General features: G+C 50.8%; 1 protein-coding gene across 48 annotated transcripts in view; it reads right to left on the bottom strand.

The window, feature by feature from the left end:
* CIITA (class II major histocompatibility complex transactivator) overlaps positions 1 to 14,241 on the bottom strand; it is a 71,641-nt gene that overhangs the window by 17,525 nt on the left and 39,875 nt on the right. For 35 of the 48 annotated variants that reach the window (XR_010152261.1, XR_010152263.1, XR_010152262.1 and 32 more), the window contains 6 exons: positions 11,237 to 12,887; positions 10,199 to 10,357; positions 9,127 to 9,198; positions 3,745 to 3,825; positions 2,936 to 3,028; positions 876 to 962 (listed from right to left, as the gene is read on the bottom strand). Coding sequence is in view for 41 of the 48 variants with exons in the window: in XM_063796627.1 (XP_063652697.1) it covers positions 876 to 962; positions 2,936 to 3,028; positions 3,745 to 3,825; positions 9,127 to 9,198; positions 10,199 to 10,357; positions 11,237 to 12,887 (2,143 nt within the window). In the remaining 7 variants the exon portion in view is untranslated. Of the gene's footprint in view, positions 1 to 875; positions 963 to 2,935; positions 3,029 to 3,744; positions 3,826 to 9,126; positions 9,199 to 10,198; positions 10,404 to 11,236; positions 12,888 to 14,241 lie in introns of all 48 variants that reach the window. The other 13 variants (XM_063796629.1, XM_063796628.1, XM_063796630.1 and 10 more) reach the window with 3 other exon arrangements.

Raw genomic sequence — 14,241 nt, 5'->3', positions numbered from 1 at the left:
CCTGGCCAACATGGCGAAACCCTGTCTCTACTAAAAATATAAAAACTAGCTGGACGTGGTGGTGGGCGCCTATAATCCCAGCTACTAGGAACACTGAGGCAGGCGAATCGCTTGAACCTGGGGGGCAGAAGTTGCAGTGAGCTGAGATCACACCACTTCACTCCAGCCTGGGTGACAGAGCGAGACTCCATCTCAAAAACAGAAATGAAAAAAATTAAAAATAAATAATAAGGGACCAAATGCCATCTTTCCTGGGAATCTGACTCTGGTTGTCCTCAGTAAGTGAAGAGCTCTGGCGAAGAGGAGAGCAGTTTCTCTCAGTCTGGCGAGTGAGAAGAGCTGGTAATGCTGAGTTGGATGACTGGGGCTCTGGTCCAAGCTCAGTCCTCTCATTACCTCTGGGACCACACCAGGGCCTGGATGGAAGTCACTCAAAAGCAAGAGGTGCTATGCCAAGGCCTACCAGAAGGTGGCAGTGAAACACTGACCGGCATGTAAGTGACAAGGCCAGCAAAAGCTGACGTGCGTGGTTAGCCTTCCAGAAGCCACCACCCCTAGGTTCCAGAAAAAGCCTGGTCCCGCCATCCCTGGGGGAAAAGGACCAATATTTATTGCATAACAGAACCTGGCATTGTGACAAGTGCTTACATAGACCATTAGGATGGTTCCCATTTTCCAGGTAAGAAAACAGGGGCTAGGAATGAATAAGTGAGTTGCTCAGAGTTTCTTCCACCACGTCCCGCTAATCCTTTTGTTCAGGGCTGTGGTGATTGCTTCTAGGGTCTCAGTGTCCCCTGCAGCCAGCACGATGTGGGTTCCCTGCTCTCTGCAGCCCCCCAGCTCAGCACCTGACCAGTATCCGGGGCCCCACTCACCTTAGCCTGAGCAGGGATGCAGCGAGTGAAGGCAGGGCCTCGGCGAGTTTGTAGGCACCCAGGTCAGTGATGTTGTTCTGGGACAGACTGCGGGGACACAGTGAGGGGGAGGGCTCAGAACCAAACTTGCATGCCTCACTTTGACCTCAAGGAGAGTTCTGGGTCATAGGCTATGAATGGCGCTGTCGACAGATTTAAGCTACCTCTCGGTAAATAGGAGGATACTGTTAGGTCCTGTGGCCAAGTGGAAGGGCAGGGATGAGGAGGTGGATGGGAGGGAGAGTGCACCCTCCTGCCCCCACCTGTCCCATGATTTTACAACATCCCCTCTTTTCCCTCTGCGCCACTTTTCAGCACTATAATGAAATAAGTGTTGGCATTATTTGTTTAATGGCTGTGTAATCCTTTCTGCCGGGTTGTGGGCTTCACATGGAGCAGGGCTGTGTCTGTTTTGCTCATTACTGTATCCCTGTGCCTAGAGCACTGCCAGACACATAGTAGGTGCTCAATAAATACTTAAGTGGGGTGGCGGGTAAGAAAGAGGGGGAGGGAAGGACTAAGGAGAAGAAATCTAGCTTACAGTGTTACCTAGGACACTAGAAATTACTGGAGAAGTCCCACGGTCCTACAATTAAGGAAATTGCTAAGTAAATTCCGGTAAATTATTTGGCCATCCTAAGACCTTGGTTGTGAGGGGGAGTGTGGGAAGATTTTGATATCCTCTAGGTTCAGTGAAAAATCATGTTGAACTGGGCATGGTGGCTCATGCGGGTAATCCCAGCACTTTGGGAGGCTGAGGTGGGCGGATCACTTGAGGTCAGGAGTTCAAGACCAGCCTGGCCAACCTGGTGAAACCCCGTCTCTACTAAAAATACAAAAATTAGTTGGGTGTGGTGGTGCATGCCTGTAATTCCAGCTACTTGGGAGGCTGAGGTGTGAGAATTGCTTGAACCCAGGAGGTGAAGTTTGCAATAAATAGATCGTACCACTGCACTCCAGCCTGGGCTACAGAGCGAGACTCCGTGTCAAAAAAAAAAAAAAAAAAAATCCCATTGAACCAGGCACAGTGACTCATGCCTGTAATCCCAGTACTTGGGAGGCAGAGGCAGGAGGATGGCTTGAGCTCAGAAGTTCAAGACCAGCCTGGGCAACGTGGTGAAACCACGTCTCTACAAAAAAATACAAAAATTAGCGGGACGTGGTGGCATGCACCTGTCCCAGCTACTCAGAAGGTTGAGATGGGAGGATTGCTTGAGCCTAGGAGATTGAGGCTGCAGTGAGCCATGATTACACCACCACACTCCACCCTGGGTGACAGAGCGAGACCTTGTCTGAAAAAAAGAAAAAAAATCACATTGATCCTCCTGTATCTTATCCATCTCCAACTTCCCAGAGCCCAGAACAGTTTTTAAAAATTTTACTGTTTTGATAATAATGCTTTATTGATAAATCCTAATCTATCTCTCCTATTTCACCCCCCAGTATAATTTTCTGTCACCAAACATTATTTTCATTACTGTATACTTTATAATTACCGACTTGTTTACTTGTTCATTGTGTCTCCTCACTAGAATTTAAGATTCCTGAGGTCAGGGGATTTATTTGTTTTGTTTAAAGCTGGGTCTCCAGGGCCTAGAAAGGTGCCTGCACATAGTAGGTCCTCCTTAAATATTTGTTGATTAAATTAATAAATGGTTGGATAATTAAATAAAGAAATGATTGAGTGAGTGGTTGGATGAGGGAGTAAAGAAATGACTGCATGAGTGAATGGATGAATCATTGAATGGAAGGATGAATGGCTGATTGAATAGGTGAATGAGTGAATGGATGAATCCACTGGGGCTGGGCATGGTATAATCCCAGCACTTTGGGAAGTGGAGGTGAGGAGATTCCTTGAGGCCAGGAGTTCAAGGCTGCAGAGATATGATCATAGCACTATATTCTAGCCTGGGTGACACAGCGAGCCCTTGTCTAAAAAAACAAATTTAAATTAATTTTGAAAAAGTCAGCTGGACTTTGGGGGCCCGATTCAGCAGGAAGGGCAGGCCCAGCTCACTCACTTGAGGGTTTCCAAGGACTTCAGCTGGGGGAAGGTGGCTGAGAGCTGTGAGACACCCTCGTCCCCGATCTTGTTCTCACTCAGTGCATCCAGGCTGCAGGTGGAATCAGATGGGGGCCATCAGCTAGCGTCCTGGGGCCATCTGACCCTTCCCATCCCAGTGAGGGCCTCCTCAGCCCTGGCACCTGCCCTTCCCACCCCCCAGCTCTAATACACCATAGGCAGCCGGCACATTCCTGAGCTTTTCAGACGAGGACTTCATCACCTGGGGGCTCCAACCAGGCAGCCAGAGGGCAAAGTCTAACTCATGATGGACTTGAATCCCTGTTTAGCTTCTTAGGAACTAAGCCCCTGAGGCTTGGCAACTTCCTTAACCTCCACTGTAAAGTAGGACTATGCTCCCCAATCCCTCCCCAGCTGAATTGCTGAGAGCAGCAAATGAGGTTGTGAGGAAAGGAGTTTCAAAGGTCACGAAAGGATCTACAATTTTTTTTGTCATTGGGGATTCCCATCTGATGTGGCGTCATCTCATCACTCATGTGCCAGCCACATTGAGGATGCAGTAGGCGGAAGAGAGAAAAAAAGGGACAAAGTGAGGGCTTTTCTTTCTGCATGTGCCTTGGGGGCAGGATTTGGGGTTGTCAAAACCCAGAGGTTGCTGGGCACTGTAGCATGCACCTGTGGTCCCAGCTACTCAGGAGGCTGAGGCAGGAGGACCACTTGAGGCCAGGAATTCGAGGCTGCAGTGAACTATGATCACAGCACTGCACCCAGATGTTGAGAGGAAGGGGTCCCAGAGTCTATACTCACTCCAGATGCTGCAGGGAGGAAAAGGCCGTGAGGATCCGCACCAGTTTGGGGAAAGCCTGGGGGCCTGAGACAGGGCCCAGCCTAGGAGGCAAAGAGCAAGGGTAAGACCTCCAGTCACAGTCACAGCCCCTCATTCAGCCCCAGGGTGGGGCAGAGACAAGGCACAGAAGTCAGGTCCTGTCTGAGGCCCCTCCTCTTCCCTTCCACCCCAGCCTCTTAGGTCCCTGCAACCCTTCCACGTAGGACCCCAATCTTTTCTGCTTGGGGTAGATTTCATAGCCCCCCATAAGAGGCCAGTTGAGGCTGGGAACAGTGGCTCATGTCTGTAATTCCAGCATTTTGGGAGGCCAAGGTAAGAGGACTGCTTGAGCCCAGGAGTTCAAGACCAGCTTGGGCAACATAGTGAGACTCAGTCTCTACAAAAAACACAATAATTAGCCGAGTGTGATGGTGTGTCCTGTGGCCTCAGCTTCTTAGGAGGCTGAGGTGGAAGCAACGCTTGAGCCCAGGAGGTGGAGGATGCAGTGAGCCATGATCACACCACTGCACTCCAGCCTGGGTAACAGTGAGACCCTGTCTCAAAAAACAAAAAAAACAAAAAAAGAAAAGAAAAAGAGGTAAGTTGGGCTCCCAGCTTGGGGCTCCCCAGCTTTTGTCTCTAAGTAGGGAGCCAGTTCTTACTCTTCCCAACATCCACAGATACCCTTCTCCCGCCGCAGCCTGGGGAAGGGGTCCTGAAATGCCAGCTGACGACCACTGCCAGTGGTAAACCAGGTGGATGACTAATATGCCTTTGCATTTTAATAACAAAAGGAACCATTTGTTGAGCATTTATTATAAGCCAGGGGCATGCTAGGCCCTTCCCTAGGCCTAGATCTCATTTACTCCTCAAGACTCTGAGCTATGGGCTCTTATCTCCATTTTACATATAGGGAAACTGAGGCACTAGGCGATCAAATAGCTCACACAGGGTCACACAGCCTGGATCAACATTGAGACCAGACTTCAAGGGGATGAGAAAAATAAGGACAACGAAGGGCCGTTTAGTTTAAAAATATGGTTAAATGCATTCCATATAAAGAGCTGTCTTTTATTCGGCAATTATGTCCTTTGAACTTTTTCAATATTAGAATGATCATTCTTTGGTAAAATTATGGTGCCAGCAGTGGGTATTTTGTTGTTATTTGTTTGTTTGAATGAGCATCCTTGATAAACATTAAAAAACAGTAACCGCGCACGGTCACTCGAATTCATTCTGAAATGTTCTCGGCCTCTGAAATCCCGAAGTCTGAGAACACTGGCCTCAGCAAAAGGCCACAGGATCAGAGTTTGACTCCAGGATCTGGCATTTGGCTCCCTGCTAAAGGCCTTGGCAAATCCCTTCACCCTTAAGTCTTGATCTCCTCAAATATTTCACCCCAATCTTATGGGGGTTCTTGGATTAAGGCATTCGTTGTTAAATATTGACCGCTTGCCTACTATGTGCCAGGCCCAGGGAGGAAAGTTGTGGGCCAAACAGACGAAAATCCCTGCCTTCTGGGTGCTGACATTCCAGGGGGGAAGATAGACAGATAATCAAAGAAATCGGAAAGCAAGCTGATGTCTGAGACAATGAATCATATGGAAATATACAGTGGTGAGGGGGATGGAGTTTTTTTTTTTAACCATGAGGGGAATGGAGTTTTATTTATTTATTTATTTATTTTTGAGATGGGGTCTCACTCTGTCATCCAAGCTGGACTGCAGTGGCGCGATCTCAGCTCACTGCAACCTCCGCCTCCCGGTTTCAAATGATTCTCCTGCCTCAGCCTCCCAAGTAGCTGTGACTACAGGCACCTGCCACCATGCCCAGCTAATTTGTTTTGTATATTTAGTAGAGATGGGGTTTCACTATGTTGGCCAGGCTGGTCTCAAACTCCTGGCCTTGTGATCCACCCACCTCGGCCTCCCAAAGTGCTGGGATTACAGGCATAAGCCATTGCGCCTGGCCAGAGTTTTATTTTTAACTGTGAGGGTCAGAAAAGACCTCACTGAGGCCAGGTGTGGTGGCTCACGCCTGTAATCCCAGCACTTTGGGAGGCCGAGGTGGGGGGATCACGAGGTCAGAAGATTGAGACCATCCTGGCTAACACAGTGAAACCCCGTCTCTACTAAAAATACAAAAAATTAGCCAGGTGTGGTGACATGTGCCTGTAGTCCCAGCTACTCGGGAGGCTGAGGCAAGAGAATCACTTGGACTTGGGAGGAGGAGGTTGCAGTGAGTCGAGATTGTGCCACTGCACTCCAGCCTGGGTGACAGAGCGAGACTCCATCTCAAAAAAAGAAAAAGAAAAAAGAAAAAAGGAAAAAGAAAGAAAGAAAGGGAAAGAAAGAAAGAAAGAAACAGGGAAAGAAAGAAAAGAAAAGGCCTCACTGAGTAAAGACCAGAGGAGGTGAAGGCATGAGCCATGCATATATCTGGGGAGAAGTATTCCAGGCAGAGGGCACAGCCGGTGCAAAGGCCTGGAGGCAGAAGCATGCCTAGGAGGTTGAAAGCCAGCAAGGAGGCTCTGTGGCTGGAATGGAGAGAGCACCCAGCGAGTGTAGGAGATAAGAGTGAACAGGTGAGTGGGGACTGAACTGGGGAAGGACTCTGTGTACAAACGAAGTCCCTCTAGGGTTGTGAGTGGCTAAGAACCCTGATTTGACAGACAGATGAGGTCTACAGGGTGCCTGGCACAGTAGAAGCCTGAGAAAATGCCAGAAATAGTCTTTTCCTTCCTTCCTTCCTTCCTCAGAACCTCCTCGGGGGCTTCCGGTCTCCAGGTGGCTGATCACCCGGCTCTAGGCTGTTCCACCCCGTGGCCGCTGTTCCCCAGAGCGCAGTTCCGATCTTAAACTAGGGGCTTTTTCAGCTGAAAATAATTTAAGGCCAGAAAGGGCCCTCAGTTATTGTTTTCAGACATTTCCCCTTTTCAGTATCATTTTTACCTCTGGACAAATTTAGCACCTTGTCTCTGTTCCAAACAAGAGACACTGGCTTTTTTCTGGGGCACAGGGGATCAGTGATCAGGGAGAGCTGATAGCTTGTGGGTGACCAGCTGGGGGACCACGGGCAAGTCACTTAACCTCACCAGGCCTCAGTCTCCTCATCTGTAAAATGGGGAAGATGATGACTGTCTGTCTTCCACAGTAGCTCTTGAGATTAATGAGATTATATATAAAATGCACTGAATTATAGGCTGGGCATGGTGGCTTACGCCTGTAATCCCAGCACTTTGGGAGGCTGAGGTGGGAGGAACATCTGAGGCCAGGAGTTCAAGACCAGCCTGGCCAACATGGGGAAAGCCCGTCTCTACTAAAAATACAAAAATTAGCCAGGTGTAGTGGTGTACACCTGTAATCCCAGCTACTCGGGAGGCTGAGGCAGGAAAATTGCTTGAACCGGGAGGTGGAGATTGCAGTGAGCCAAGATCGTACCACTGCATTCTAGCCTGGGCGACAGAGCAAGACCCCATCTCCAAAAAAAAACAAAAAAAAACAAAAAAAAAAAAACAGCACCGAATATACCATAGGCATAACAACTCCTTCCTAATCATTAGATGATCTACACCCCTACCAAGGAACAAACATTCATTTAGCTTTTTCTGTGGAAGGAGCTTAGGGCCAGGCTGACCTGACTTTTATGACTTTGGATAAACAATTTAAAGTCTCTTGTTCTCAGCATTGCCATTTGTACAATGGGGAGATGATGACAATGCCTGTAGAGGAGGGTGGCCTGAGATAATTGAGATGGAAGGTGAGTTGCAAATTTAAAAGCCTGTTCTGGCCAGGTGCGGGAGCTCACACCTGTAATCCTAGCGCTTTGGGAGGCTGAGGTGGGAGGATTGCTTGAGCCCAGGAGCTCGAGACCAGACTGGGCAACATGGTGAAATCCTGTCTCTACAAAAAATACAAAAATTAGTCAGGTGGGGCATGCCTGTAGTCCCAGCTACTAGGGAGGCTGAGGTGGGAGGATCACTTGAGCCTAGGGAGGTTGAGGCTGTGGTGAGCTGTGATTGTGCCACTCAACTCCAGCCTGAGGGACAGAGTAAGACTCTGCCTCAAGAAAGAAAAGAAAAGAAAAGAAAAAAGAAAAGAAAAGGAAAGGAAAGGAAAGGAAAAAGAAGGGAGGAAGGGAAGGAAGGGAAGGAAGGACAGAGAAAGAAACAGAATGGAAAGAAAGAAAGAGAAAGGAGAGAAAGGAAAGAAAGAAAAGAAGGAAAGAAGGAAAGAAAGAAAGAGAGAGATAGGGAGGGAGGAAGGAAGAGAGAGAGAAAGAAAGAAACAGAGAAAGAAAAAGAAGAAAAAGGAGGGGAAGAAGGGAGGGAGGGAAGGAAGGAAGGAAGGAGGGAGGGAGGGAAGGAAAGAAAAGGAAGGGAAAGGAAAGAAAGAAAGAGAGAAAGAAAGAAAGGAAAGAAAGAAAGAAAAGCTATATTCTGACAGATCTAAATATAATAATTATTGTGCTTTCTTGGGGCCCATGTATGGTGGGCTGCCCCTCCTCAGTGACCCAGACACAACTGGACTCCCTAGAGCCTTGCCTAGGTCTCCATTTCTGTCACCCCAGCAGCACTGCCTAGGGTGTTGGCCCCCAGCCCTGGCCACACATAGAGCGACCAACTGTCCCAGTTTGCCTGGGACTAAGGGGCTTCTTGGGATGCAAGACTTTCAGTTTTCAAACCAGGATAGTCCCAGGCAAGTAGGGTTGCTTTTTCATCCTAGCTGCACGTCAAAAGCTCCTGGGAATCCTTCAAAATGGGGGAAAGATTCTCCCCGGGGAGGCCATCCCTTGGCTGCGGAAGTAAACAAGCTCAGGCACAAGGGACGTTGTGCAGTTCCTGGCCACAGGAGGGAAAAGGACTCCATAGTCATAGTGGCATCCTCCTATGGAAGGTTGGGGACACATTGGGCCTTTTCTGATCCCTGGCCAAATTACAATTCCTGGAAAGCCTTTCTTACTCCCCTCTCCCCACTCAGCTCATTCCTTATCCTCACTGAAGCTTCAATGCATATATCACCTCCTCCAGGAAGTCCCCCTGACCTCCTCCAGAGGGGAGTTGATTAGACTGTCAGCTCATGAGGACAGCAGCCTCAGTCATTCAAGTGCTCAATACGTCTGTTGAATGAGTGATGGGAATGACCATGTTAACCAGCAAACGGGTCCATTAGCTTCAAATCTGAGAACCTCCAGCATTTGCCCACACTGGTCACTTTCCAGCTGCTGGAAGCTATTTCCAAAGTGGTGGGCAAGAGGGTAAGAATGATTCTGGAGATCCATCTCCATTCAGGTGGTACAAGCCCAGCTAATGTTGCAGGGGAAACCTTGCGCAGACCCACAAGACAATCCACCCCTTTGCTTACGCAAACTCCAGTTTCTTTAGGTCCCGAACAGCAGGGAGCTCCCCAGCTGTGTCTTCCGAGGAACTTCTCGTCCTGGAAAGAACAGGCAATGTTAGGGGGAGCAGGCACTGCTGTCACTGAGCCCTTACCCATGGGTTCCATGGTGGCTGCCCCAGTGCCCCAAATTCCCCAGGGGGATTGCTTTCCTTGGGGCAATTGTTGTCCCCCTCTTAAAAAAAAAGATCTGTCTGGGTGTGGTGCCTCGTGACTGTAGTCCCAGCACTTTGGGAGGCTGAGGCAGGAGGATTGCTTGAGGCCAGGAGTTCAAGACCAGCCTGGGCAACATAGCGAGATCCCTGTGTCTACAAAAACTTAAAAAATCATCTGGTGTGATGACGTGCACCTATAATCCCAGCTACTTGGGAGGCTGAGGCAGGAGGATCGCTTGAGCTCAGGAGTTCCGAAGCTACAGTAAGCTATGATCGCACTACTGTATTCTAGCCTGGTAGACACAGCGAGACCCTGTCTTTAAGAAATAATAAAAATAAAAATAAAAGGTCTCAGGACTGTATCTTTCATGGAAATGAGCCTCAGATTAGGCACTTACCAGTACCTATCCCAGACAGCACCTAAGAGGTGCTCAAACAATGTGTGATGAAGGAATGAATGAAAGACGGTTAACTTGTTCTGTAATCAAGTTTTGTCTGCCTTCTGGACCTTAGCTCTGCCATCTATAAATGTGGGACAACAGTTGTCCTAAATGCCTCAAAGGGTGGCAGTAGGTGTCACTTCTGTTACTAGGTGCACAAGACATCCTTGTTAACTCCTAGAAGGGGAGAGGTTCTCCATGGCTTTAGCTAAGACTTGCGCACATGATGGCAGGTTTTGAATGCAGCAAAGTTTTCAATTCTGGAGGCTCCGCCTGGGCAGCGAGTGCAGTGAGAGACTCTGGTTAGCCATTGCCCAGAAAGAGGGCATGGGGTGTCCCAGAGGACAGGGGGCACTGGAAATGCCCATGACAAACTTGAGAATGGGTCCTACATGTCCTCAACCTGCATGGCGTGAACCACCTCCCATCCGCCTCTCCCCTCACCTCTGAGTCTGCACAAGCTTTCCCAGGTCTTCCACATCCTTCAGGGACTTGGCTTTGAAAGGCTCGATGGTGAACTTCTCCTCTGCTGCCTGAAGTAGCTTGGTCTCCCCATGCTGCCGCAGGGACTCCCACAGCGCCACTGTGTCACTCAAGGCAGCCCTGTGGAGGGAGGGCCTCAGACCCAGGCATGGTGACCAGGCTAGACCTTAATGGAAGGGCAGCTCCATGAAGGGTCCTCTTACCTATTAAAATACTTTCTTTCCTTAGCTCAACCTCTACCTTTCCCAGAAAGCCTTCCATGACCACTCCAGCCTTTATTGATTCCTACTTTCTCACAACTCACACAGTGGTTTTCTTTCCCTTTTTGCTTCGGCTACCAGGAAGCTCACTGCTAAATTATTGGCACAATTATGTAGGACCTTACAGCTTGGGTAAAGTATGTTTAGGGGGAAATATGGAAGCAATCCTCTGGAGATTAAGCTGAAATGCTCAAGCAGATTGCAGACCGACTTAATGAAACCAAATTAAGGAATTTAGCCTTCATCCTGACGGTGGTGGAGTGTCCCTGAAGGACTGTAAGCAGGAATGGGATACAATCAGATTCAAGTTCTGAGAAGATTGGTCTGGTTGCTGAATACAAAATGGAGTGGAAGAGGAGAGAATGGAGGCATAGAGTCCAAGGGGAGACCATGGCTTTACTCTTAGCATAAGAAAACGGTGGCTTGCTCAGGGGGTGGAAAGAATAAAACAAATTTGAGCCCAGGTCAGTCTCAGATTCTAGACATACCCCAGTGACTGGCACATGGCGGGCCTTCAAATATTGATTGGGAGAATGCCATTGCCTCTCACTTGCTATGTGGCAAGTGGCTGCCCCTCTCTGAGCCTCAACATCCTCATCTTAAAAATGGAGAGAATCCATTCTGCCCCACCCGGCTGCTCTGCATACTAAAAGAGACCCCACAGAGCACTGGGCTTGGCACCAAGACCGCAGTTAATGCCCAACACAAGGATGCCTCTTCCCCAAGGCCCTCGCCCCACCTGAAACGGGTGACACAGCTGAGTCCCACGAGGCTCCCCAATCCAGAGGGGCAAATGCCAGTGCTGCGGAGGTCCAGGGAGAAGTCTTGGCCCGCCGCCTCCAAGGCCTTGCCCAGTACATGTGCATCAGGAGGCGTGAGACGGGTGCCCAGAAAAGAGAGGCGGCCGGGGAGCTCCTGTACCACGTGCTGCCAAATTCCAGCCTCCTCGGCCTCGTGGGCGCAGTGCAGCAGTTCCAGCAGCTGCCGCGCCCGCAGTGTCCCCGGCTGCAGCCGCTTCAGGTACCTCGCAAGCACCTTCTGCTTCCTGTCCGCCAAGGCAGCCGCCGATGGCCCGACTAGGGCTCCCAGGCAGCGGGCGCGAGGCTGGAAGATCAGCCCAGCCAGAAAGCGTGGCACGCCCTCCAGCCAGTTGTCATAGGGTCTCTTCTTCCTTGGGGTCAATGCTAGGTACTGCGGGAGCTCCTTGTCCTTGATTTCGCCACTCAGAGCCAGCCACAGGGCCCCCAGGAAGCATTGCAGGAGGAAGCTGGGGAAGGCCAGCTCGGACTCTGCGGCCCCCGGTGGGTGTTGGACTAAGCCTTTGGCCATCGCCCAGGTCCTCACGTCTGCGGATGGGAACTGGTCCTGCTGTAGGGTACTTTGATGTCTGCGGCCCAGCTCCCAGGCCAGCTTGGCCAGCTCTGCCAGGGCCCCGGGGGGGCTGTTGAGGGCTGCACGGCCCAGCAGGCCGACATAGAGTCCCGTGAGCGTGGAGGGAAGCTTGGCGTCCTCCCCAAGCTCCAGCAGGGCCTCTGAGAGCTGGCACACTGCCCGGCACAAAGTAGGGCTGTGGCTGTGACTGAGAAGAAGTGGCCGGTCCCGGAGGAGCGTCAGGGCTCTGTCTTGGTGCTCTGTCATCCCTGAGCTCTCAAAGTAGCGCATCACGTAGGCCTGGGCCTGCTCCATGGAGAAGCCGGACAGCTCAAATAGGGCGTCGGCCTTGCTCAGGCTCTGGACCAGGCGGCCCCGGGGCCGGGCTGTGAGGAGGAGGGTGCAACCTCGGAGCAGCTTCTTCTGGAAAAGGCCGGCCAGCAGCCCCCGGAGGGAGCAGGGCTCCGCCGGTGCCGGTCCGCACGTGCTGTGCAGGAAGCCATCTTGCGCTTCCAGCTCCTCGAAGGCGTCTAGGATGAGCAGAACGCGGTCAGGTCTCTTCAAGATGTGGCTGAAAACCTCATCGGCCGCCACGAGTGGCTGTGGGCCCAGGGAGAAGAGCAGATCCTGCAGGCCATAGGCATCCCCCGGACGGTTCAAGCAATGGCAGGGGACAGAGAAGACAAAGTCGTACTGGGGAAGCCGGCCACAAGCCCAGGCCCGGCTCACTGCCCCAGCCCAATAGCTCTTGCCCTGACCAGGTTTGCCCAGCACAGCAATCACTCGTGTCTCACGCGGCCGCCGGTGCTCCTTGGCAGCCAACAGCACCTCAGCCAGGCCTCCTTGGGCCAGCTGCCGTTCTGCCCAGTCCGGGGTGGCCAGTTCCCGCTCCAGGCTCTTGCTGCTGCTCCTCTCCAGCCTGGCCTGCACCAGATCCACCTCCACTAGGATGCCATCGGGGCCTGCGGGCTCGGCACAATACGTGTCCTGCAGTGAGCGGTAGAACTGCTCCACCGGCTCTGCAAAGGCCAGGGGCGTGTCAGGGTGGGGGTATGCGAGAGGCAGGGCCAGGGCCAGCCACCACAAGGCCAGCACTGCCACCATCATTTACATCTGTTCCCCACACAGTTTTTTTGTTTGTTTTGTTTTGTTTTGAGACAGGGTCTGGCTTTTTTGCCCAGGCTGGAATGCAGTGGTGTGATCACAGCTCGCTGCAACCTCACCCTCCTGGGCTCATGCGATCCTCCTGACTCCACCTCCCAAGAAGCTGGGACCACAGACATGTGACACCAAGCCCAGATAATTTTTCGATTTTTTTGTAGAGATGGGGTCTCACTATGTCGCCCAGGCTGGCGTGCAATGGCACAATCATGGCCCACCACAGCTTCAACCTCACAGGCTCAAGCAATCCTCCCACCTCAGCCTCCTGAGTAGCTGGGACTACAGGCGCCCACTGCCATGCCTGGCTAATTTTTCTTTTTTGTTTTTTTTTGGAGATAAGTTCTCACTATTTTGCCCAGGCTGGTCTTGAGCTCCTGGGCTCAAGCAGTCGTTCTGCCTTGGCCTCCCAAAGTGCTGGGATTACAGGTGTGAGCCACCACATCTGGCCCCCATACCGTCTTCATCAACTGCTTCATTCAGTCACCCACTCATTCATTAGTTCACTCATTTCCACACCCATTCCTTCACTCATCCTCTCTCTTGTTTAAGTGTCCACTCCTTTTAGACCTTTTCTCTCTTTTTTTTTTTTGAGATGGATCCTGCCCTGTGCCCCAGGCTGGAGTGCACTGGCACAATCTCAGCTCACGGCAACCTCCACCTCCTGGGTTTAGGCGATTCTCCTGCCTCGGCCTGCCAAGTATCTGGGATTACAGGCACCCACTACCACGTCCGGCTAATTTTTCTATTTTTAATGGAGACGGGGTTTCACTATGTTGGCCAGGCTGGTCTCGAACTCCTGACCTCAGGTGATCCACCTGCCTTGGCCTCCCAAAGTGCTGGGATTACAGGCGTAAGGCACCATGCATGGCCATCTTTTCTCATTCCTTCATTTACTCACTAAGCTTTTTCTTCGCTTGATCACTACTCACTCACCATGGGGAGGTCATGGGAGGGAGTGTTAAGAGTTAAGACAGTGGAGCCCACGTGTCTGGGTTCAAATCCCGGTTCTACCACTTGCTGGAGCAATTCTGAGCATGCTATACATCCTACCATGCCTCAGTAGCCTCATCTGAAAAATGGGGATAATATTGGGATTGTGTGAGACGTTAATGATTTAACATACCTAACATGCTTAGACCAGTATGTGAGAGTAAGCATTTAGTAATTTAGTAATTCTCTTATTCACTGGTTTATTCCCACTTTCCATTGCTC

This window comes from Pan troglodytes, chromosome 18 (assembly GCF_028858775.2).
Source record: "Pan troglodytes isolate AG18354 chromosome 18, NHGRI_mPanTro3-v2.0_pri, whole genome shotgun sequence".
NCBI lineage: Eukaryota > Metazoa > Chordata > Mammalia > Primates > Hominidae > Pan > Pan troglodytes.
The sequence above is the reverse complement of the archived record's forward strand: the minus strand, read 5'-3'. Positions and strand labels throughout refer to the sequence as shown.